Here is a 26,986-nt window from a genome sequence, read left to right on the forward strand (position 1 = left end):
AGCACGTGTTGTACAGCAAGTGCCGTACAGCAAGTGCCGTACAGCAAGTGCCGTACAGCAAGTGCCGTACAGCAAGTGCCGTACAGCACGTGTTGTACAGCAAGTGCCGTACAGCAAGTGCCGTACAGCAAGTGCCGTACAGCAAGTGCCGTACAGCAAGTGCCGTACAGCAAGTGCCGTACAGCAAGTGCCGTACAGCAAGTGCCGTACAGCAAGTGTCGTACACCCATATACAAGAAACAAATGATTAAGTCCCTATTTCAGACCAATAGACAACAAACACATCATGGAATACATATATCACATTTCTGTCGTTAGCGTAGATAAATGTATAGATATAATATCCTATGTAATATTAATGCTCAACGTAGGTCAACCTAAATATGGCTAGATAACTTTCATGGCGATCAGGAGATGAATCCCAGCACCTGTCCCAGCGATCACTGGAGATATCCCGGCCTCCTGTCCCAGAGATCAAGGAAATTATCCCAGCATCCTGCTCCAGAGATCAAGGAAATTATCCCAGCACCCTGCTCCAGAGATCAAGGATATTATCCCAGCCTCCTGCTCCAGAGATCAAGGAAATTATCCCAGCACCCTGCTCCAGAGATCAAGGATATTATCCCAGCCTCCTGCTCCAGAGATCAAGGAAATTATCCCAGCATCCTGCTCCAGAGATCAAGGAAATTATCCAGCATCCTGCCTCAAGGTTTTTTTTTTGTTAGTCTATTTTCTACCTCAGTATCCCACAAATCGATACAATGCTAACCAGCTTATATGCATTTGTTTCTGTTCTCCATGGACAGGGCTGGAGACCTTGGGCCAGATTCACGAAAGCACTTTCGCAAGCACTTACGAAGCTGTACATCTTTTCTCAATCTTTGGCGGCTTTGTTTCCAATTATTAAACAGCTAATGAGCTCCGAAGCACCAGGAGGCTGTTTATAACAATAACAACAGTTGAGTGGGAAGTTTTCATGCTTGTAAACTGTTTAATAAATGTAACCAAGGCCGTCAAAGATTGAGGAAAGATGTACACGTTCGTAAGTGCTTGCGTAAGTGCTTTCGTGAATCTGGCCCCCTTGTTCTCCCTAGAGTGCAGCAGGTTACTGAGCAACCGACCAGAGGTGGTGGTTGTACCGCTTTTACTATGCTGACCAACATGCATACAATACATGTATTCCCATCTGACAAGAGTCACAGGGGAATGTGAGGGTGGCGCCTGAGGTGGGCGAGGCTGCAGCTAGGCGCTGAGAAATAGAATGTAAGGAAGTGGAGTAATTGAGATAGGAGAGGAGGATAGCGGTGAGTTGTGCATACCTATCAGCAGTAAAGCCTACCTTTTAATGCCCCGGCTGCTGGCCGTGTTCTACTTACCGAGTTGTAATACAACTATTCTCACGTTCCAACTCTTTGTGGATAATATTTTCCCCACGTTACAGGAGTACCTGATTGATAAAGATTAAGCCAAACATCAACCCAAGAGGTGGCACGGGCATGAATAGCCCGTAAAGGAGTATGTTGTTGTTGTTGTTATAGATTCAGCTACTCGGAACAAGTTCCAAGTAGCACGGGCTATGGTGAGCCCGTAACTTACCTGGCACAGGAGCGGGGCAAGAAGCACGGGCTATGGTTAGCCTCGTGGACGGGAGATGTCTCCCGTGGTAAAGGAGTACCTGTTAAGTCTATGTATACATAGTTAGAGTGCGTGAAGAGTGACTGTGGAGCAGTGAGGTGTGAGCGCCGGGTTGTGACCTCTGACCTCTGGACACCCACCTGGTAAACCGAGGCTCGGTGGTGGCAGAAGGAGTAGCTCGGGGTGAAGCTGTAACGCTTCGGGCGGCGGCTGCAACACACCAGGAACATGGGACCGGTGCCTCCCCCCACCACAGCACCTCACACACACACACCTTCACCTGGTCTCCATCCTCGTGTGCCAGAGGAGGGGGCAGGGAGCTGGCGCGTGTTCTTGCTTCCGGGGCCCCTCGCCACCACGGCGGGTCGCAACGGGTCACTACACCTCTTGTTGATATCTAACCTCTGTCGGTCACTTTCTCACACAACTGTCTGAAGGGAGCATATCAGGTAGAAGGTCACTTGCTGCAGGACACTACACTGGGGTTAATGACTCGACTCACCTGGGGTCAACGACTCACCTGGGGTCAACGACTCACCTGGGGTCAACGACTCACCTGGGGTCAACGACTCACCAGGGGTCAACGACTCACCAGGGGTCAACGACTCACCAGGGGTCAACGACTCACCAGGGGTCAACGACTCACCAGGGGTCAACGACTCACCAGGGGTCAACGACTCACCAGGGGTCAACGACTCACCTGGGGTCAGACCCTCCTCCACCACTAATCCACTACCGACACTGCAAACATCAATCACTTGGAACATCAATAACATTTGGTGGAAATAGGACTTGATGGGTGACCCCGGTTGCGCTGACGTGACAGAGGCGAGGTTGGGCGCCAGCTATCGGGCCCCCAGAGCCGCAAAACCACACCATCGCTGTCATTGTCATCTTTCTCGTTTCCATTTCAACAACATTTTACACTGTATCCATTTCTTACACTTTCAGCCTGCCTTCCACACTGTTGCAGCCGCTGTTCCTTTGTTCTTCTTTCTAGATTACTTTCAATAGATTTTATGAACAAGTATCAATCATTCACAAGAATCACTTTTGACAGCATTTTATATTAAATTCACCGCGTCTCAAACTGATTCCCTACTGTTACTTGCAAGGAAGCAAATAGATCACAACACGGAACTATCCATCTTTCCTCACCTGTAAAAACGTACAACAGTTTACGTAAACTGTCCACAATATAGTTCAGGTAAACCACCCACGTATCAGTTCACGTACACCGCCGACAACACAGTATAGCAAGGCTACAAGGCCTCTCAGAGCAACCCATCCTCTTAAAAATAACGTCACTTTTGGCTCGTATGCGCGCTATGGCCAAATTTGGACGTAATTTGAAATGAAATCTACTCACAAGGTAGGTTAGGTTCGGTCATATATCTACGTTAGTTTTATCTCAAATTAAGACAAAATTAACTCATACATGATAAAATGGATAGCTTTATAATTTCATACAAAATTAAAAAAATATATAAATTCAGGAAAACTTGACTAATTAGGCAAATCGGACCTTGCATAGTAGGCAGAGTACTGCGTTCTAGGTAAAAAAAAGTAAAACCTCATTTTTCTTTTTCATAACAAAAAGAGGAAGCTGTTGGTCCACTTATGGAGCTGCCATCTATGGAAGGAACTCTCAACCTTAGACATATACCAACTCTTCCACTGCCAGAACTCTGAATTAGACAACCAACGGTTAGAATGGTTGGGATCCAAGAGGTAACAGCTCGATCCTACACACACAAATAGTAAACACACACAAACAAGCCCACGTTACAGATACAATACAATGGTAGGGAGGAAAGTAAAGCAAGGAGGTGGTACGCTGCGTCCTTTACATTAATGTAACTGTCACAGTTATCCCCTGCATAGCAGTGGCTTCTGCCCCTTCCTATCACCTTCTACGCCAGTATGCTACTCATATACCACATTCAACATCACATTGATGATTGATGAAGATTAAGTCACCCAAAAGGTGGCACGGGCATGAATAGCTCGTAAGTGGTGGCCCTTTTGAGCCATTACCAGTATCAATAGATGATACTGGAGACCTGTGGAGGTGCGCCTGCACCGTGCGTGACGGGAGATGTCTCCCGTGCAGGCCTGGGACACGCCCCTCCCTCTCCCACACACACACCGCGTCGCCACCACCAATTCAATTTCTTTATTATGCACCCCATACCCATCCCGTGGGCGGTGGTGTAAAGGATTACAGAGGCACATAATCGGTTCAGGAACTGAACCCTCTAGTTCGTTTAGCTAAGCAAATAACAATTTTTGACGCTAGTTACAAAATTATTAATGTTATATACACATGTACACACTCTCATACATACATATATTATATATATATATTATATATATATATATATATATATATATATATATATATATATATATATATATATATATATATATATATATATATATATACACGTATACACCACCGGCGGCGGCTACACCAGGGTGCTGGACTAATCCAATGGTCAGTACAAGAAGGAACGGTGCAATGTTACTAACTTCATTACCGTGATTCTATGTCAAGTTCAAGTATGTTCATTGAGACAAGAAAGAAATACATTTCAAAGGGATAGAGTAGCTTAGGCTATTTCTACCCCCCCCCCCGCTCCCTCGTAATTCTGTCATTCTGTCATAGTGACACTACGGACCAGCCACCCCCCCCTCCCACTCTCCCAGTACAACCCGTCATCCTAGTAGAACGTCGCATTTTGACCTATACTCTAAGGCTAAAAATCGTCGTACTAGAAAATAAAGACAATGGTTGCGGCTCGCGAAATTGACACACTGTCCCGTTTTCTGTTTTGGGTCCTCTGGTTAGATGAAGATAAGGGCACATTAGGGAATAAAGGATAAGGGAACCTATATGAAATTAGGGCAAAGGGTAATGATGCCGATTTCGCCACCCACAGTTAGAACAGAGTTCACCACGAACAAATCCACAAAGGGCTGTGACGAGGATTCGAACCTGCGTCTGGGAACATCCTGGACGCAGGTTGCGGGGCTGCGTGCTCCCACGCCCCCCGGGGCAGTACTGGCGGGCGTCTCAACTTCCTGTAGAGGAACTCCCACTAAATCGTATATTTAATGTAAACACCACACCAGGGGGAGGGTTAAAAAGAAGCCAGTTGCCTCCCTCTCACACCCCCCCCAACCACTTGGACTGGACGGTAGAGCGACGGTCTCGCTTCATGCAGGTCGGCGTTCAATCCCCGACCGTCCAAGTGGTTGGACACCATTCCTTTCCCCCCACGTTCCATCCCAAAACCTCATCCTGGTCCCTTGCCAGTGCTATATAGTCGTCATGACTTGGCTCTTTCTCCCTCACCAGTCATGTTATAACAGGATATTCCTGCAATCATTTCTATAGTGTGAGTGAGAGACATGGGGGGGGGGGGGGGGCGGGGGGGTTGATAGACCTAGCGAGGAGCCGCGTGGTGGTGTGGTGAGACACTCGACGAGTGGTGGTGCAATGCGGTGGATGCTGACGGCTCCTTCCAATATTGACACACACACACACACACACACACACACACACACACACACACACACACACACACACACACACACACACACACACACACACACACACACACACACACTGTATCGTTCAGAAACCTGGAGAAAGAGGCTTTTCGAGGCCCTATATACAGCGAAGGTGAGACCCCACACTTGAAAATACGTCCCCAGCGTGGAACCCTTACCTGAAAAAGGAGAAAGTGGGGAAAACTATGAAAAGTCCAGAGATATGCAATAAGACTCGTTCTTGAGTTGAAGGGCTTATGCGAAGACGAAAGACTGAGGGAACTGGACCTTGCCACAGGAGGACAGGAGAGATAAGAGAGTATGATAACAACATACAAGATTCTAAGTAAAAAAAATAATGTAGACAAAGCAGCATTGTTCAAAGCTAGGAGCACCAGAACGAGGGATCACAGGTGGAAACACGAGACGCATTTCATACGGGCTCACCATAGCCCGTGCTACTTGGAACTTTTTGTTCCAGGTAGCGAATCTTTAACAACAACGAGACGCAAATGAGTCACAGATTCGTCAGAAAGAACTTTTTCAGCGTCAGAGCCGTCAATCAGTGGAACAAGTTGGAAGCGGAAGTCTCTGAAGCCAATACAATTCAAAGTTTTAAATGTGAATATCATAAAAGCGTGAGAAATGAGTCACTGTGTTAATTTAACAACATTCGGAAGGCGGGGCTGAGGAACCTAGCTCGACCTTGCAGGCACAGCTAGGCGAGTACACGCAGACAACAGTCAATACTCATTCAGGCAAGTGGCACTGTGTTACGTGACAAGCAGGCAAGCAGTGAGTCACTGGGGGTCCCTCCTTGTCCACCAGCCGGCCAGTGCCGCCCCGTCTCTCTGGTGCCACTCACACGCCCCCCCCCAGTCTTCCTCCCCCCCACCCTCCTGCAGCAGTGCCAGGCATATTTTTTTTTACACAGGTGGATACAAAAAACAACAAGAGACGACTGCTGACCCCTGTTAGCAAGCCTGTTAGCAAGCCTGTTAGCAAGCCCTGTTAGCAAACTTTCCCTTCCCATAGTTCATGATGAGCCTTACCCACTAGTTCCCCCCTAGAACACGACTCGCCAAGGCATTAACAACCATGTACCCAATTACTGCTGGGTGAAGAGGGCGAACACCCAAGAACTGATGCTCAGTCAATGCTCCCTTATGTCTGTTATGAATATATGCTGGTTAGCACTGTACACGTATGGCCACGTCTATGGTTGGAAAAAAAATGTTTTTTGACGCCTTTGCTCGCAGTCTAAGGTATGAATCACAGCCTGAGTGATCAGGTATCCTGCTCGCAGTCTAAGGTATGAATCACAGCCTGAGTGATCAGGTATCCTGCTCGCAGTCTAAGGTATGAATCACAGCCTGAGTGATCAGATATCCTGCTCGCAGTCTAAGGTATGAATCACAGCCTGATTGATCAGGTCTCCTGCTCGCAGTCTAAGGTATGAATCACAGCCTGAGTGATCAGATATCCTGCTCGCAGTCTAAGGTATGAATCACAGCCTGAGTGCTCAGGTATCCTGCTCGCAGTCTAAGGTATGAATCACAGCCTGATTGATAAGGTATCCTGTTCGCAGTCCAAGGTATGAATTACAGCCTGATTGATCAGGTATCCTTCAGGAAGTGTTTATCAAGTTCCCTTTTGAACACAGAGGTCGGTCGGTTGTGCCCCTCATGTTTAAAGGGCGTGTGTAGGAACCTTTTGGGCCCCTTGTTGATAGAATCGTCCTATTGTACCTATTGCACCTCTGCTTTTTCACTGTGGCTATTTTGTACTTCCTGTCGTGGCCTCCTGGTCTCACAAGGAGTTATTTTCATGTGAACATTTGAAACCAGTCCTCCTTATAGTACCCAAGAGTAATTCATTATTTTCACACCTGCGTCCTACAGAATACAGTTCGAGAAATGTTAAACGTTCACAAGAATTTAGGTATTTTATTGAATGGATTTGGCCATTAAAACACCTCTACACGTTCTGCAGGTCAGCCATTTCTTTAGCTTTGAATGGGGCTGGAACAATATTCCACTCTAGAGCGCTAATGACTTGAAAACTATCATCATAGGTATGGCATCTTTTTTGACAGGTCCTTGTTATCCAGCCTGTCATTTTGTTTGTAGTTATGACAACTACTTTATTGTGCTCTCTAAAAAAGTAAGGTCTTCCGATATTGTTACTCCCAAATCTTTTGTCGCTTTTTCTTTCTATTGCGTGACTTGTCTGAGATTTATATGTGGTTACCATCTGGTTATTTGAGTTTTCCACAGCGGAGCAGCTTAACCTTATGTTTACATAACATTGTTTTCTGCGGCCCATTAACGGACTCGAGTTTGGAGATTTGTTGTACACACAGAAATCACAATAGCGTGATGCATCAGCGTCTGGGATGCTCTAGGACGCAGGTTCGAATCCTCGTCACGGCCCTTGTGGATTTGTTCATTAGGCTTGCTGTATTCTCTACCATACATTGTCTACGCTAATAATACTCCTGACGTCATCTCCATACGATGATTCGGTATTATAGCCAGCCTCGGTGTTTATATCTGATATGAGGACCCACTCACACGATGAGTGGCGCTGCCCAATAAACTCGCCCCTCGGGGCAAAATTTAAAAAAATTAAGAGTACTGGAGCAAGCACTACACCCTCAGGGACTGAGCTTTACACATGGCCACGATTGTACCTTATTGCCCATTACACTATGGGTTGTGTTCTTGACCAAATTTCATCGTCCTACTGTGCCAGGAACACCTTGAGTGCACATTTTGTGAGCAATAAGTCACAGTTACCTTACCTTGAGGTTACCTTGAGGTGCTTCCGGGGCTTAGCGTCCCCGCGGCCCGGTCGTCGACCAGGCCTCCTGGTTGCTGGACTGATCAACCAGGCTGTTGGACGCGGCTGCTCGCAGCCTGACGTATGAGTCACAGCCTGGTTGATCAGCAGTTGTCGAGAAAGTGTTTTGATCAGCAGTTGTCGAGAAAGTACCATTTTGCTCGTCTTCCACGGCAGCTAAGACTGTGTCACAGTGTGACGACCGGTCGGCCGAGCGGACAGCACGCTGGACTTGTAATCCTGTGGACCTGGGTTCGATCCCAGGCGCTGGCGAGAAACATTGGGCAGAGTTTCTTTCACCCTATGCCCCTGTTACCTAGCAGTAAAATAGATACCTGGGTGTTAGTCAGCTGTCACGGGCTGCTTCCTGGGGGTGGAGGCCTGGTCGATGACCGGGCCGCGGGTTCGTTGAGCCCCGAAATCACCTTTACACAATGAACACCTGGTTCATTGTGTAAACCAAGGATTGATTGATGAAGATTAAGCCACCCAAAAGGTGGCACGGGCACGAATAGCCCGTAAGTGGTGGCCCTTTTGAGCCATTACCAGTATCAATAGCTGATACTGGAGATCTGTGAAGGTGCGACTGCACCCTGCGTGACGGGAGATGTCTCCCGTGTAAACCTAGGTTAAAATGGTCACAGATTTACCAGCAGGTTGGCCCAGTGATTGGCGTGGGACACCAAACACAATAGAATAAAAGTTAATGTGACAAAGCTGGAGGACCGAAGACACAGAATAATGACCTTTACGAGGCGGGGCCCAAGAGCTGATGCTTGACATCGCTAACACATAACTACGAACATTACGGCTACGAGCCGTGGCCCAGGAGCTGATATCTGACCTCGCTAGCGCAGATAACTACGAACATTTCACTCAATATATAATGCCTTGTTTTGACGGCAACCTTGGAGCAGTGCGGGTGGGCACACGCGGCGACACGCGCCCACCACGACAACCCGTCGTGTGCCGCTGTAGTACACTGCCCGACGGTGTAGTGTAGTCTACAACAGTCACACTACTGTACACTATACATACAGTACACGAGCACATCACGCATGTAAACTGTTTACCAAACATAACACTGGCTCTCAGTTCCTGAACCCATTATGAGACTATTGCCTTCATGTCAGCTATGCTAAATTTGCCAAAACTGTGTATATATTAACAACTTTGTAAATCTAAGAGTCACACAATAAGGTGAGCAGACTTGTAGACGTTACTACTGTTACTACTGCTACGTTCATGCCCGGCTACAAGTAACTGGCAGTCTGCACCGCTTGCTGAAGTAGAGCTGACAAAGTATAAACTTAAAAATAAAAGTAACTTATAAAATAAAATTAAATATTTAACTATATATTAAATATATATTAATTTAAATATATGACATAAAATAAAGTCACCAAAGATGTGCACATCACAGCCTCACTATATAACAGAACGTCAACAAATAAAGGAATATGCAGCCAAGTTGCTACAATAAAAATTCCTTAAAAAAAATTCGTTGTGACCGAGTACTTGAACTTATTATCAGACATTTATATTCCTCACATGATGGCTACATGGACCATAATAACTTGAAGTAATAAGATCCCTCGTTGTCTTAAGACATGTTGGGATCAAGGTGAAGTTCGTTTGATAATCTGAACACACTGTTGAGGCACTACGTTAACTCAGCTTATCAATGCTGTAACTTCTGCAGCTAAACAAATATTGGAGTTCAGTTGGTGAGGCCATTATGTGCCTGTGTGTTTTCCGCCAGAGCTCACAGCACGAGGTTGTGGGGTGAATATTAGATGATCTACACCGAGTGTTCCAAACTCTTCTCGTCCACTGTGGGGCACACTTTCACGCCCACTATCCCCACCACGGTATATTAGGCACGGACGATGGCTCACTTTGGCCTTGTATCTGGTTCAAGATCACCACAGAGAGCTGAGAATAGTGTATTATTTACCCAAACACTGTATTATTCTACGTAACACTTGTATCACTATCAAAATACACGTCTCAATGTTTTCGCGGACACATTACATCACCGCCTTAGGCTGACACCAAAACATGTGACACTACAGGTTGTCTACCAGGCTGGAACTGCCGCCCCGCGCAGCCCAACTCTTCAAGAGTCGAGTGTTTGACGTTTGTGAATGTTTCCGGTGTAAGAGTTAAGGTTTAGGGAGGCGGGTGAGAGCGGCGGGTGAGAGCGGCCGGTGGCTGCTGGCCGCACCTGTGTGTGAGTGTGGGGGAGAGAGGACCAGCCACACCCGCCTCCCTCCGGCTTCCCTCCTCTCCCCTAATTGTGCTGCCGGAGGGGGTTGGGCTTCGGCACTTTGCTCCCGCCTCTCTTCCTTCAATGAACGGGTGGAGTAGATGAGATGTGCGTGCGTCCTGAGTGGCACAGGTTCTCAGACCAGTAAGGGAGATAGGGAAACTGTCCTCATCTACTCATCGGGGACAAAGAACCAGAGCTCAACCCCCGCAAGCACAACTAGGTGAGTACTAACTAAATCCGCCAATGTTAGTCTAATCTTGCTGGCCTCTACAGCAGCGTCTTCTGCCTTCCTACCCATCCCCTTCCCGAGGTTACCTTACTTCCTCCTTCCTCTTCCCTCTTCCCCTCTTCCAGCCAACCACCGTACGCGCACGCGCGCTCGCTCGCTCCGGGGGCTAAGTTGGAGTGAGTCACGCCCCTCACCCCCCCCTCTCTGGTCTACACCACACTCACCTTCACTGCCCTCACCACTCGCCACCATCACATCATCATCACTACCTTCACCACCCGGCGTCACCACTACAAGGATGATGAGGGGACAAGGGGAAGCAATAGATGGTTGCTGTGAGGGGAGGGTCTGGGGGGTGAGGGGGGTAGAGGCAGGAGCAGGGTCTGGGGGGTGAGGGGGGTAGAGGCAGGAGCAGGGTCTGGGGGGTGAGGGGGGTAGAGGCAGGAGCAGGGTCTGGTGGGTGAGGGATAAGGAAGATGGAGGGGAGAGAAGAGGGACACGAATGGAGGGTAAATGTAGGAAAGGGCGGGATGAGGGGAGGAGGGGGGGAGCCCAGGGGGAGGGGGGGAGCCCAGGGGGGGGTAGTGAATGAGGGGAAAGTCCCGTCTCCCCTCACTACCACCACGCGGCCCGAACACACCAGTCCTGGCACCACCACCACCACCATATTCACACTCTCCTCACAATCCACCATACTAAAATCCTTATTATCTCACTATCCTCCACCATATTAACATCCTCACTATCTCATTATCCTCCACCATATTAACATCCTCACTATCTCATTATCCTCCACCATATTAACATCCTCACTATCTCATTATCCTCCACCATATTAACATCCTCACTATCTCATTATCCTCCACCATACTAACATCCTCACTATCTCACGATCCTCCACCATACTAACACCCTCACTGCTTCACCATTCCTCCCCATACAAATTTTAATTAGTATGGTGAAAGATGATGAATTCCATTTACAATTATTTCCATAAAGTATGGTACAGAAATCCATGTAAAATTAATCTTTACGTGGAATTTCATACGCATTTATATATATTAGTGTGATAAGACTCATTTATAGGCAGCGTCCTTACTCATCATTGTGACTCGCTTAATATCCTCAAGGAACTGGAGGAACTGTTAATGCTTTTTCTTGCCTTCAAAAGTATTAACAAACCACAACGGGTCCACCAAGAGGGAAGTCAACACCCATATCACAAGATATTCACAACAATGTTATAACAGAGAACAACAACAACTGCAATACACCACGGGAGACATCTCCCGTCACGCAGGGTGCAGCCGCACCTCCACAGATCTCCAGTATCATCTATTGATACTGGTAATGACTCAAAAGGGCCACCACTTACGGGCTATTCGTGCCCGTGCCACGTTTTGGGTGGATTAATCTTCATCATCTCTAACCGCAACAGCAAACAACCCCTCCCATAAAACTATTACAAATCCACTATGAGCTCACGGTATACAACAGATCAAAGAAGAATAACAAACAATTTCTAATGGAGTGAAACCGACAGCTCTTGAGACCAAAGATTGGAAGTCATTATTTACTACACAACATAAGAACAAGGTAACTGCAGAAGACCTATTGGCCCGTACGAGGCAGCTCCTATTTATAACCACCCCAATCCCACTCATATACATGTCCCACCCACGCTTGAAACAATCGAGGGACCCCACCTCCCCACGTTACGCGGTAATTGGTTCCACAAATCAACAACCCTGTTACCGAACCAAAACAAAAAGGACTGCTGATGTAATACTTAAGAACAGCCCCAATAAACAACACAACTATCTCCTAAAACGTGGTGTACCATTTCACACGCGCCAATGAGGGTTGTCACATTCAGTCTACTCATACGACCATATGTGGTACTACTCATATGTGGTATGACCACCACAAAGCTTACGAGACGATTGACCCGCCGTCTACACGCTGCTGCCCCTAGAAACTATATGCAAAGTGTACATAAGGGGTCTGACAGCTGAGTGGACAGCGCTTCGGATTGGTACTCCTGAGGTTCGGGGGTTCGATCCCCAGTGGAGGGGGAGACAAATGGGCAAAAAGTTTCTTTCACCTTGATGCTCCTGTTACCTAGCAGTAAATAGGTACCTGGGAGTTAAACAGTTGCTACGGGCTGCTTCCTGGTGAGGGGGGGGGGGGGGGGTTGAAACAAAAATGAGTCCTGATCGAGGATCGGGCCGCGGGGACGCTAAGCCCCGAAATCCTCTCAAGATAATGACTTGGCTACTCTGCCTACGCTCAGGTCCAGACCTCACCAAACAGCACCAGATAACGACACCTCTACCCAGTGCACCCCGCCCACCGCCTTACCCAATGACTGATTGGACCCCGTTTATCTTATTCCCCTATTCCTTACCCTATGTCTGATTGCCCCCTATATTCCTTGAACCCTTCACCTCGCCTCACACACCTTCATCTTTCCCACACGTGTATTAAGCCAAAAATTGCACCTTGAGTCTTCAAGGTGCAAGAAGTACCTTCATGTAAAGTATGCATTCATAACCTGAAGATGCTCCAGAGTGGAATGAAAAATTACTTAGTTTACTTATTTACTCAGATTATTTAAGTTTACACAGGGACGGCTACTCGTCCTTTGGTATAATAGAGAACACGAGCTTGAGGTACTAGAGCCAAGTGTGTCTCGTCCTAGTTAGGCTTCCCCTCAAACTGTCTTGAAGTCGTTTTCTCTGATGTACCAAAGAACACGGAGCTTTCCTGTGCTAACTTATTTAAACAATACTGATGTTAATAATAATAATAATAATAATAATAATAATAATAATAATAATTTATTTAGGAACAGTACATTCATAGTTGCAGCGTTACAGTACAAACATTCTGTTAAACGTTCCGTTTACTGCATTTAAGGTCACTTTTTAAATTAGCGTGTTAGGGTCAAGAACAAAGTTAGTATGTGCTGTCAATCTGCTGTATGGTGTCTATTAATTTTGTTTAAATTCCCAATCAAGCTGTCAATGTAATCAGAGCTTTAATATACCAATGTGCTTTAATATACTTACTAATCTCCCTCATCTCATTTTTTTCTTGCAATGTATTTGTTATCATTTTATTAATTCTGATAGAATTTACCTACTTAAAATTATGTTAGATTAAGGACCTGCCCGACACGCTGCGCGTACTAGTGGCTTTACAAGAGTGTAAATACTGTACTATGCTATGTATTCCCACAAACCCAATGTACCTTCTTGTATATAAAAAAAAAGTTACATGTGGATGGTTCACCAATTTATCAAGACGAGTTTGTATTGTTTTCAGTGAACAGTGGCTCGGCCTTGGTGTCGCCGACAATACACTGCTCCACTGGTTAATTACTCCAAACAAAAGTTACCTATTTCTCTGTTTTAGCATAGTGACTTCGCACTATGCCAAACTATTAAAAATGCTGCTTTTAACAACTATACCACGGGGATATTTATTATCTGTTATCTCAATAAACTTCCTTGAACGTTACAGAAAAGGAAGTATTAAACTGGCCGAACGTAACCAAATCGACATATCCCCGTATAGAAAATGTGGGCCGCAATAATTTACAGTAGAGCATAATTTGTCAGTTGCAGATTTTGACATTTGACATTAAGATGTGACGCATTATTCGATAAGATAACTTGAGCCGGGCATGTGGAGAGTAACACAGAAAACGGAGCATTCACTCAGGGGGTAACTGAAGAATTGGCTAAATAATCCTTATTTACCCGAGGGCCACTAAACCAAGTGGCCTCGACGAGGACAGGAAGCCCACGGCTTGTCGAAGGTTCCCCCCCCCTCATTTGCCTTATCTAACGTAATGATTTAATATGCGTTGTACAAAGGATTACATTAACGTGAATTCCGTTATTTGAATAGCGTGTCTGTGAAGCTTCCCCTGAAACCATGTCACTGGAGTACCGGCCTAAGATCTAAGTTACACGAGAAAATATCCGCCAAGACAATTCTTCGTTGACTGAGAAACACAAATCCTCTGCAAGTTGTGAACAAGAAAACATCAGGTGGCGAAGGATATCAAAATGTCGAGTGTCTTTACTCCTTAAGATGTTACATAAAATGGGTGCCCCAAGATGACCATCTATTCCTGTAAGTCTTCTATTGAATTTCTTGTGTTTATTGCATCTTCAAGTACCTATACTAGGGTACAACACACATGTTTTTCTTTCTTTCTTTCTTTCTTTCTTTCTTTCTTTCTTTCTTTCTTTACCTTACCTTTTGGAAGCTGGACTTGTGGAAGTCCACATAAAAAGAATATCTCCCAATATAATTGGTCACATTCTCATATACAAAAATGCATTCTTGACATGTATTTAATTACTCGTGACAAATGCCACAGCACATGACAGTTTATGATGTTTAGCCTTGGTTGTGTGAGCTGGTAATATTGTTAGAGTTGACCCCTAATTGGGCGAGCGTGATGAGTAGACCTGTCACCCTGTGTCAACCATGACACGTCTGTCATGCCAACTGCTGCAAACTGTGCAACGCAATCTTCTCATATTTTAACTGAAACTAATTTTTAAATTAAATGTTTCATAATATTACAAAAAAATAGGTTTACTGTTTTTATTGGATAGGACTGGTCCAACAAATGGCTACTAGAGTTGAACCCAAATAAGTGTACATTTATGAAAATAGGTGTAGGAAGCCCGAGGCCAGACATAAGGTACCAGTTGGGAAGGGTAGATAATTATCAGGGAAAAACGATAAGTTATTACGACTATATAACTCCTGGAAGGGGTCAGGTTAAGGATTTGGGATGGGACGGGGGAAAGGAATGGAAGAATGAATTCTCCAAGAATGAAGTAGAGAGAGATCTGGGGGTTGATATCAATCCGAAAAAAATCCTTTGAAGGCCACAGCAATAGGATATCAGCAGCAGAATATGCCAGGTCGGCCAACATAAGAAGTGCCTTTAAAAACTTGTGTAAGGACTCATTCAGAACCTTATACATCATATATGTCAGACCAATCCTCCAGCTCCAGCGTGGAGTCCATATCTAGTCAAACGCAAGATGGACTTGGAGACAGTTCTGAGGTATGTCACCAGACTAGTCCCAGAGGTGAGAGGTATGGGATACGAGGAAAGACTACTGAATTAAGCCCCACGTCAATGGAAGATAAAGAGTCACAGGAGACATAATTACCACATTTAAAATTCTCAGAGGAACTGACAGAGTACATAAAGACAAACTATTTAACACGGGTGGGAACACAAACAAGAGGACACAGGTGGAAACCAAATAACCCACAGGGACATTAGAAGGCATTCCTCCAGTGCCAGAGTAGATAACAAATGGAATACACTAGGAAGTGAAGTGGTGGATACCTTACCTTGAGGTAACCTTGAGGTGTTTTCGGGGCTTAGCGTCCCCGCGGCCCGGTCTTTGACCAGGCTTCTTGGTCGGTGATCTGGTCAACGAGACTGTTGGAGGCGGCTTCTTGCAGCCTGACGTATTGGCTTGTAATGGCAGGTATACAAGGTAGTCCGTAATGAACCTATATAGCCTTCACCTGGACTCAGGTACCCTGATCTCATGATTATTAACCTTCAACTCATTTGTATTACTTCAAGCGTAGAGTCCTAATGTAGACAACCCACGAGTGTGTGTGTGCTGCTTTATTACGCGTGGGGGCGAGGCGGGGATCAATGGAGACTATATTTATATAATAAGTGAGTGCCCCCCAGCAGACCCAAGTTACCCCGATGCGGTGCATGTTGAAGGCCCACGCCAGCTACCCCTACCCTCGACCACCCCGCAGTGCAGGGGAATACTGGAGTATAGTGCGGGAATACACACACACACACACACACACACACACACACACACACACACACACACACACACACACACACACACACACACACACACACACACACACCAGGGAACATCAACCGAGGCTGTATACTAGTGTTCCAGCCGCCATACACACACACACACTGTTGAGATACAACATGAATGATGGGGTCAGACACTGGCTACACCGTCTCCAGTTTCTCTCATACACTCCTACGCCAGGACTGTACCTGCAGGGGGTTCTGGCTAGTAGTTCTTGTTCTCCCCAAGTCAGACTCGGGGCCAGGCTCAACTTTTGAGAGCTTGGTCCACACATTTACGCTCGTGTGTGTGTACCTAGTTGTGCTTGCGGGTGTTGAGCTTCGGCTCTTTCATCCCGTTTCTCAACTGTCAATGAACAGTTTTTTTTTGAGATATATACAAGAGTTGTTACATTCTTGTACAGCCACTAGTTCGCGTAGCGTTTCGGGCAGGTCCCTGGAATACGATCCCCGCCGCGAAGAATCGTTGTTACAACCAAGTACACATTTTATTGTTGAGTTAAACAGAGGCTACAGTTAAGGATTTGCGCCCAATAAATCCTCCCCGGCCAGGATACGAACCCATGACAAAGCGCTCGCGGAACGCCAGGCGAGTGTCTTACCACTACGCCACGGAGACTAAATACTACGGTTCGTGTGTGTGTGTGTGTGTGTGTGTGTGTGTGTGTGTGTGTGTGTGTGTGTGTGTGTGTGTGTGTGTGTGTGTGTGTGTGTGTAAGCATACGCTTACACACACACACACTCCCATACCCCTCTGCCTTCTCCCGTTTCCCCTCATCCTTCTCTGCAATCTCCTCATACATCTCCCACCATCCTCTTGCAGTATATCCTCCCTCTTCTCTCCTCTGTATGCTCCCATTTTCTATAACCCCCCCCCCCCAATCATCCTCTTTACTCCACCTCCTAACCCTCTCCATCTTGTTTTCATTCCTGCCCTTTATCTTCCTCCTCATTTCCCAGTTACATGTCCTCACGATGTTATGACTCCTCTCCTCCCTATGTACCTTCTCATCTCCCCATAACTAATACTGGCCCTAAATGCCCTCTTACCTCTTATCAGGGAGCTCGTCAGGTAATGTAATAAACTAAGTGGGAAACCCCCTTAAGGTATGGGAGCCGGTCGGCCGAGAGGGAAGTCCGGAACGGGTGTCTCTCCTTTAGACTCCGGTCTTTGACCACGGACAGCACACTGGACTTGTGATCCTGTGGTCCCGGCTTCGATCCTGGGCGCCGGCGAGAAACAATGGTCAGAGTTTCTTTCACCCTATGCCCCTGTTACCTAGCAGTAAAATTGGTACCTGGGTGTTAGTCAGCTGTCACGGGCTGCTTCCTAGGGGTGGAGGCCTGGTCGAGGACCGGGCCGCGGGGACACTAAAAGCCCCGAAATCATCTCAAGATAACCTCAAGGTAGGGCATGCAGCTACCCCCATCAGCAGGTGGGGTAGTTATGACGATACTCGCCTAGCGTACTTACCAGGGATGAACTACGGCTCTTGGGTCCTGCCTCTCTCAACCCTTACAAGCATAGCGCAGTTTTTTCATTATTATTACTTAAACCGTTGGTACTAACACCAATAATAAACGTGAAGGGAAACATTGTGAACTGTCTGGAAAGTAACTTACTAAGACATATGTAAAATGCCACAAGAGACGGGGAAGCAGGTAGACAGAACTCTATTGTGAGAAATTCTAGAGAAGGGGGCGTCAGCTTGTCAGGTCAAAGTTGTTCAACGTCAACCAATATTATTTGACTAGTTGTATATGAAAAGTGCTGAAATTGTCCCAAGTTTCAGTACTGCAGCGTAAATAGAAAGGGAGATTTTTTTTGGTTTGTTTTTTTCAACGTTTTTTTACACATCTTCAAGTCCACACTTCAGAACACACGTTTCAGGTATAATTATTCTGTGACACTTTTCTGACACATTAGCATATAATAAAGGACTTTGATTTATAGAATTTCCAAAATATCTTTAGTTTTCCAAATACAAATGTTCAAAGTTCCCCAAATTTTTTTTGCAAATATGGCATGTTTATTGCTATTATAAAATCAATAAATGAACTTAGAGAAAAATGAAAACTCTCCAATGTAGAGACATGCCCTCCACATATACTGTGTAAGTTTCAAGTAAATTGAATAAAAAATGAATCAGTTTTGTAAATGTTTGTGTCAATTGAAAAAAAAAAAACAGAAATGAATAAAGTCTAAGGTTCTAAAATCTGTGGCTGAGGTTGACATCAACCAATTTTCTCCAAAATTGGCATCCTTACAGATAGGCTTACGTACAGTCAGGTGTGTAAGTTTGATGCAAATCGCCCGAAAAAAAAAAATGAAAAAAAAAAAAAATCCTTTTTTTTTTCTTAAATTTTTTTTTCAATTAAACTAATTATAATATTTGTATAATATATGATATTGTGATAGCAAAGAGTTATAGCTATGATTTCAGTTGACACTTTTAATTGATAATCGATTTTGACCATTTTGGCATAATTTTCACAACTACTTCAATATTTTTTTTCTCCCTTCCTATTTATGCTACGATGCTGAAACTTGGACCAGATGAAACACTTTTCATATAGAACTTATCAAAAAAGTTTGATTGAAATCGAACGAGTTTTCATTTATTGCATTTTTGGAACCTGACGCCCCCTGGGACTAGTCTTCCCCCAGAATTAGAACAGTGATGTTGTTTTAGATTTAGCTACTCAGAACGAAGTGTCTATGTAGCACGGGCTATGGTGAACCCGTAAACAGAACATTGAGTATGGGCGTGAAATCCCTCTAGAGGCTTTTACGGGCTATTCATGCCCGCGCCACCTCTTGGGTGGCTTCATCTTTACCAATCATCTAGGGGGCAAGGCGCGGATACCTGGAGGGGCGCCGGTCTCCGGACACTCGTATAGAAAATAAATCAATGGCCACGTTTGTGGTAGAAAATAAACTTGAAAAAATAATGTTCAGTTGGTCAGTGGTGAGGAACAAGGAGGCTCTGTAGTTAACAAAATTGAACATATATATAATAACCTGATAACTTCAAAAGTATTTTCAGTAGAAGGCAGCTAAACCACGATCCTAAGTTATATGTGGTAGTGTGGTGTGGTAGAGTGGTGTCGTAGTGTGGTAGAGTGGTGTCGTAGTGTGGTAGAGTGGTGTCGTAGTGTGGTAGAGTGGTGTCGTAGTGTGGTGTGGTAGAGTGGTGTGGTAGAGTGGTGTCGTAGTGTGGTAGAGTGGTGTCGTAGTGTGGTGTGGTAGAGTGGTGTGGTAGAGTGGTGTCGTAGTGTGGTAGAGTGGTGTCGTAGTGTGGTAGAGTGGTGTCGTAGTGTGGTAGAGTGGTGTCGTAGTGTGGTAGAGTGGTGTCGTAGTGTGGTAGAGTGGTGTCGTAGTGTGGTAGAGTGGCGTGGTAGAGTGGTGTGGTAGAGTGGTGTGGTAAAGGCTCTTACTGCTCAACACCCACTTAATGACGTCACCTCCTACCATACCCTAATACAACTTAAAGACTACGACGACACTGAATAACTTCTACAGCTATAAAACCATTAGCCAGAAGCCGGGGCACAGGAGCCAGAGCTCACTCGTCGTAGACACAGAAACACAGCTACACAAGGGATAGAGTCACGCTCAAAGACACCACGACCTTACCTCTGGGTTTTGATTTTTGTCACAAATAGGAACATCACTTTAAATCCTCACAAGATTACCATCATTAACAAGGCGACGTTTTTACGCTCCAAGATTATAGTGAGGTTGTGGTGTATAATCAGTTGCTACACCGGATGTGGTGATGTAAACAGCGGTCCAACTACGTCTTCATCATGTTACGGGCTCACCATAGCCCGTGCTACATGGACACTTCATTCTGAGTAGCTAAATCGGAAACAACTCCTCCATCAACAACATACACTCCCTCGAACATTATATATTGTATAATGTCCCATATTGACTGACTTTCGCCCCTCCTGGGCTGAGGTATGCTGAACTGTGTAACTACTATATGAATACTGCAACACTTGATGATATATTGGACTTGTACCCGAAGTTGACTATTGTAATGTATCAGTTATACAAAGTTTGTGAGGTAACTATAACCTGAGCTTGTAAAAGCACCCTAATCACCTTCAGTGGTTAGGGGCTTACTAGCACACTAGTTTATATAGCAGCTACCTTACCCTGTCAAAGTAGGAGAGACAAATATATGTGTATGTACATATATATATATGTATATATAATTGTGTGTGTGAATGTATGTATGTGTATACAGGATATGTGGAAACTGGTCAGAATTGCATTTTCCCTTTGTAAACGCACATTCCGGGTGCACGGAATCACTTTTGGGTCTTTGGAGGACGGGCTCCACGACTCACAACCCAAGACATTCGAACAGTGCTTCGCTGACGACCTCTGTTCGAATACCACCCTGTAAATACTCAGCCCGTCCTCCAAACAAAGATCCAAAAGTGATTCCATGCACCCGCCAAACCCCCTGTTTATGAATGAAAAGCGGTTTACACACGACTCACAACTGCTGACGTTCGAACATATCCGGAACAAGTGCTTCACTGACGAATTTTGTTCGAATCACAACGCTATAAATGCTTCACCCACGTACTACAAATACAAATAATCGCCAACAGAACCTAAACACCTAACCTAACCTATCCTATGCCTATATATATACAATATGTTAATATATTATAATATTAATTTATACTTGAGAAAATTCCCGTTTTGAATGAACAGCATGTTAAAATTTATGAATGCGTCTGTGGGGTCGACCGCTGAATGTAATGGACTTGAGTCGAGGACGGGTTGCTGTTCGAATACCACCCTGTAAATACTTCACCCACCTACTACAAAATTGTCAGCAGAACCTAAACATCTAACCTAATAGTGTCCTATACACCAAATTTTAATATATAATAATATTAATTTATATATGAAAAAACACCAATTTTGAATGCACTTTAGTTCAAAATTGATGAAGGCTTCTTTCGTGATTAAGCGTTCACGAGCCCAGCCGTCCTAGCCGGGGCCTCAGCGGGTAATACCACTGAACAACAGTTGTCCACCCTTGACCCAAGACGGTCAGCTACACAGGCGCTCACTTACACCTCAGATGCTGTTTTAGATTTAGCTACTCAGAACAAAGTGTCCATGTAGCACGGGCTATGGTGAGCCCGTAATACACCTCAGATGCTTACACTGCCTATACCCCACAGAGGTGCTCATCCCTCTCTCCCAATTATTCCTCACTTACACTCTCAGGTGTTCATTCTGCCTTTTCCCCTTTGTGCCCAAGGTGTTTACTCCACCTCAATGGTACAGCGGTGTGAGGGAGGGAGTGAGGGAGGGTGTGAGGGAGCCACAGGTGCGAGGGAGGGTGTGAGGGAGCAACCCGTTCTCGCACTTTCGTATAGTCAATATTGACTTATTAAATACGTGCATATGTGACATACTAAACATACTAGTTTACCTTGAAAAGCTTCATAGAAAACACCGACCTTACCTAACCTTCTATGAAGCTTTTCAAGGTAAACTAGTATGTCACATATGCACGTATTTAATAAGTCAATATTGACTAAGAAAGTGCGAGAACGGGTTGGAGGGAGCCACACGTGTGAGGGAGGGTGTGAGGGAGCCACACGTGTGAGGGAGGGAGTGAGGGAGCCACACGTGTGAGGGAAGGAGTGAGGGAGCCACACGTGTGAGGGAAGGAGTGAGGGAGCCACACGTGTGAGGGTGTGAGTGAATCACGGGTCAGGACTACCAGCAGTACAGTGGTGTTACAATTGATCAGTTAGCTACAGGCGTCGCCCGGCCTCCTCCTCACACCCACACACTCCCGACTTCAATCACCCGTCTCCCCCACCTCCCCCACCACTGGTAGAGGTGTTGGGGCGCCTCGCTCTCTCCTGCTAAAGGGAGGGGGGGGGACGCCGCCCCCCCCCCCGGGCTCACCCAGCTATTCAACACCTCTCGGCCCGATGCTCGCAGCACGCCATAGTTATTATTAACATCTTTACTGACAAAATATACAATTTTGCCTAATTGGAGTAATTTAATTGTCATTACAGTGAGACTACTGCTTGTAATCACTGCCACGGGGTTCAGGAGAAGCAGTTCCCTGTCCTTGTCGGGTCTAAGACAAACTACATCAATTATACAGTTAAACACACACAAGTATATTAAAATGTTTCATGTTTTAATATACAAATTTGTTTCATGTGTTTTTTTAATATATTAAAATGTTTGATGTTTTAATATACAAATTTAATATACAAATTTCCATATTTTTTAATATGGAAAAGCAAATTTAGGATAGATGGTTAGGTCGTCTTGCAACATAACAGATTTAATGAAATAGTTATATAGCTGATTGTACAATGTGTGCAGTAGTGTGCAGTAGTGTACAGCGCGGTACATGTCCCCGCGTGTCCGGGTGCGGGTGATGAGGCATCGCGTCCTCTCAGCTAACACGCTGCGTGTCTTTTACATTAATGTAAGTGTTACAGTTATCCCCTGAGTAGCAGTGGCTTCTGTCCCTTCCTATCACCACCTACGCCACTATATAATTTTTTTTTTTTTTTTTTTTTTTGCAGGGATATTCCTGCGCGGGCTTTAAGCCTCTGGCTGGCCCACTAAGTGTTGCTTGTTTCTGTTTTACTTGGGCGGAGTATGAGTATTTATGACTCGTATGGTCGCTTCAGTAAGATTTTGCCATATGTGATTAACAACTTCTGCTCTGTTGAATCTAAGTTGAAATCTTAATGGGTTTGTAACTGTGCATTGTGTTAGATAATGTACCAGTGGTCTGTTGTGGCTGTAACTGTGCACTGTGTTAGATAATGTTCCAGTGGTCTGTCGGGCATTTCTCCACAGTGTTGACAGTTCCTCTCATCTTCCGGAACCTGTAAGCCTATTTCCCATGCACATGGGTATCCAAGCCTGATGCGACGCATCAATAGTCCGTAAGTCGTATGAATAGAAACGTTTTGACCACGGGTTCCCCTACCTCCTGCCAATCCACGAGAGCCGCCCGCCCGAGGCTTGCAGAATGACACTTCACCACCAGCTAACACCCGAGTTACAGCCCCGCTCCTGTGCCAAGTAAGTCCACTACGGGCTCACCATAGCCCGTGCTACTTGGAACATTTTGTTCCCAGTAGCTGAATCTTAAACAACAAACACCCTTTACTCTGGCGGCTAACATCGTTCCAGACCCCACTACAAACAGGCCTGGACGTCATCGCCGCTGAATATAAGCACCTGCCGGTGGCCACTAGAGCCTTACGGGCTCACCATAGCCCGTGCTACATGGACATTTCGCTCCGAGTAGCTAAATCTAAAGCAACAACAACACCCTGGAGGCTCAGACATCTTCTGGTGCTTATCTGGGTCTCCCTTTACTCGACGTGCCTACGACATTTGACGGTTATCTTGAGATGATTTAGGGGCTTAGCGTCCCCGCGGCCCGGTCCCTGATCAAGACGCTCAGAACAACTGTATACGTGTACACTCACAGTAACGTAAAATATTAATTTGTCTTTGATAAGTCTTAAGCCAAGTTTTAGGGTTTTGTATCATTAATTGTTTAATATTTTGTATAAAGTTTAGCATTATTTAAGTAAAGAATTTAAATGTTTATTATCTCTTGTTTTTTCCCCCAGGAAACTAATCACGCCGAAAAAGACAAATTCCCGCCATAAAAACAGTTTTATTTTACTTTGTTTAGTCTTTTGTTATTATTATTAATGTGCGTGTGGCACCCTCCACCTTACGGGCTCACCATAGCCCGTGCTACTTTCACACTTCGTCCTGAGTAGCTAAATCTATAACACCAACCACCACAACCCTCCACCTGCCAGACAGTAGCTGCACTCTCAGCACCACGTCACGTCACGTCACGTCACGTCACGTCACAACATGAATTACTCAACGTAAATTACACAACGTTACCAATGCATCCCACTGTGAAATATTTAATATTTTATTGTGAATCGGACACGATAGGAAAGGTGGGTTGCTTGGGTTAGTACCTTTCTGATTAAGTTATTAGGCTGTATTTGTTACGGAGTGACACACCAAGAAGAACAGACTGGTTCAACAGCTTCCAAGAGGCGCAGTCCCTTCCCTCCATCCGCAACTCCGTAACAAACGTCGCTGTTCTGCCTTACTAAGAGTCCTACGAACCCAAGCAACCCACCTAACCCAGCCAAGATGAAGAGAGAGTCAGTATTATGGTGCTTGGCTTTTTTCATAATACGTCGTATTTTGATGAGATTGGTATATTGCGTCAACAAGGTGAGGACACACGCAAGAGAAGGATGGTGCTCCGCCACCACCGCTACACCACCACTCACCTCAGACGCATCAACTTCAAATTAAACACAAAAACCTCCACACGTCAGCTTATTGTGTAATGCTGCGGAGAGGAGGGAGGAGGAGGGAGAGGAAAGAGAGGAAGACGAAGGGAGGAGGGAGAGGAGGGAGAGGAAGGGAGGGAGAGGGAAAGAAAAGAGGAGGAGGGACAGGAAAGAGGAGGGACAGGAAAGAGGAGGAGGGAAAGGAGGAATAGGAAGAAAAGACGGATAGAAAAAGAAAAATAGGGAGAAAGAGGGAGGAGGAGAAGGAGGAGAAGATGGTAGCGGTGAAAACTCAACAAGTTTAAGCATGATCATGATGGAGGGTGTGGCCCAAGACTGCAGCAGCAGGCGCCGCCGCTCCTCCACGCCCGTGAGGACCAGTAGGAACATGTCACTAATACTGCTGGAAACACGCCCGCTGCCTCCCTCTACTCACCTACCTGTGCTCGCTAACGTGTACTGGCAGGGCCACCAACACCTCCTGGGCCCCACGCTTCCCTGTCTCTTGTAATGTTCCTCAGCCTCTACCTCCTCATCACACCACCTGTTTCAACTGTGTACTGGGTCACACACACACAGTGTATCTACTACATTCTGCAGTACTCCAGTTTAGTACTGGTCAGCGGGGGTGGTGGGGGGGGGGAAAGAGACACCGGTATGGCTTCCCCAGGTTACTGGAGGCTGCACAGATGTCTGTGTGTTCCTCCTGTGTTGGTGGCACCTGCGGGGCCACACTGTCCTGGGCCACATCTGTGACTGGCACACCTGTCAACCCTTCACTGTCAACCCTTCACTGTGGGGCTCTACCTGTCACCTCACCTCACACACTCATCCTCCTTGTGACCCAGCCCTAGCGGCCTTAATCTCATCGTCCCTGCTGGTGGTGGTGGTGGTGGGCGGAGAAGGGTGGTGGTGGGCGGAGAAGGGTGGTGGTGGTGGGCGGAGAAGGGTGGTGGTGGTGGGCGGAGAAGGGTGGTGGTGGTGGGCGGAGAAGGGTGGTGGTGGTGGTGGGCGGAGAAGGGTGGTGGTGGGCGGAGAAGGGTGGTGGTGGGCGGAGAAGGGTGGTGGTGGTGGTAAACAGGAAGAACCAGTAGTAGAGTGAATATCGATCACAGAGGGGCAGACAAGGGCAGTATGCCTATGTGACCCGTAGGGAGTCATATTGATTCCGTTTTAAATAGGAGTGTGCTTTTCCGCGTGTTTGTATGTGTTTTCCCGCGTGTGTATACGTGTGTGGCCGAGCTTGTGCGAGCACCACTTGGATGACTGCTCTCACGCTTGCCTGGGTGCACACAGGTCTGCGTGAGAGTGTACACATGAACGTGTGTGTGTTCTCGCGTCTGAACGCCTGTGGAGTATTACTCTTGTGAAGATTTTGCCAAGAGCTTAGTATTGATTCCCTCGTTTTTATCTTCCAGAGCGAGTCCCGGATGCATCACCAGCAGGACGGCACACTATAAGGCACGCATCCACGGCCCCTGGGGTCACCCACTACCAGTCACCCATCCACGGCCCCTGGGGTCACCCACTACCAGTCACCCATCCACGGCCTCTGGGGTCACCCACTACCAGTCACCCATCCATGGCCTCTGGGGTCACCAGTCACCCATCCACGGCCTCTGGGGTTATCCACTACCAGTCACCCATCCACGGCCCCTGGGGTCACCCACTACCAGTCACCCATCCACGGCCTCTGAGGTCACCCACTACCAGTCACCCATCCACGGCCTCTGAGGTCACCCACTACCAGTCACCCATCCACGGCCTCTGGGGTCACCAGCACGCACCGTGCCCTACGCCCAACCATCCACTGTCACTTTTCCTCCCTCTTCTCGTTGTATCACTTTAACAAATCAAATGGAGGAGTGCGGTGGCCCATGAGCTCATGTGTAGCCTCTGGGGGAGACAAGACTAACACACATTCGCTAACCAGAATTTAAGCCTCACATTGCGTAAGATTCTCCAGATTAGTACCCAAGAAGCACTCCTCATTCGTAGCACTATGATATCAAGATAATGATATCAGCACCAGCATCACAGCAGAGGATTTGAGGAAAATACAAAATGCCAGTTATGATGTTATCATACCTCCTGAGTTGAAGGGCAAGAAGTCGATAGTCCCGAAGAGACTTGAAGGGTCACCGCAACAGATCCTGAAACCATTTGCCAAGATATCAAGGACAGGGATGACAGGAGCCAA

The 26,986-nt window shown here is 46.2% G+C and overlaps 1 protein-coding gene across 5 annotated transcripts in view; it reads right to left on the bottom strand.

Moving 5' to 3' along the window:
- LOC123764361 (SH3 domain-containing kinase-binding protein 1) overlaps positions 1-26,986 on the bottom strand; it is a 180,525-nt gene that overhangs the window by 135,477 nt on the left and 18,062 nt on the right. Inside the window, exon 1 of one of the 5 annotated variants that reach the window (XM_045752037.2) lies at positions 1,776-1,984. The exons of 3 other annotated variants lie outside the window; for them this stretch is intronic. In XM_045752037.2, the coding sequence (XP_045607993.1) occupies positions 1,776-1,865 (90 nt within the window). In that variant the 5' untranslated portion in view covers positions 1,866-1,984. Of the gene's footprint in view, positions 1-1,775; positions 1,985-26,986 lie in introns of those variants that run through there. One more of the 5 variants, XM_045752040.2, reaches the window with a different exon arrangement.

Source organism: Procambarus clarkii, chromosome 82, assembly GCF_040958095.1.
Source record: "Procambarus clarkii isolate CNS0578487 chromosome 82, FALCON_Pclarkii_2.0, whole genome shotgun sequence".
Taxonomy (NCBI): domain Eukaryota; kingdom Metazoa; phylum Arthropoda; class Malacostraca; order Decapoda; family Cambaridae; genus Procambarus; species Procambarus clarkii.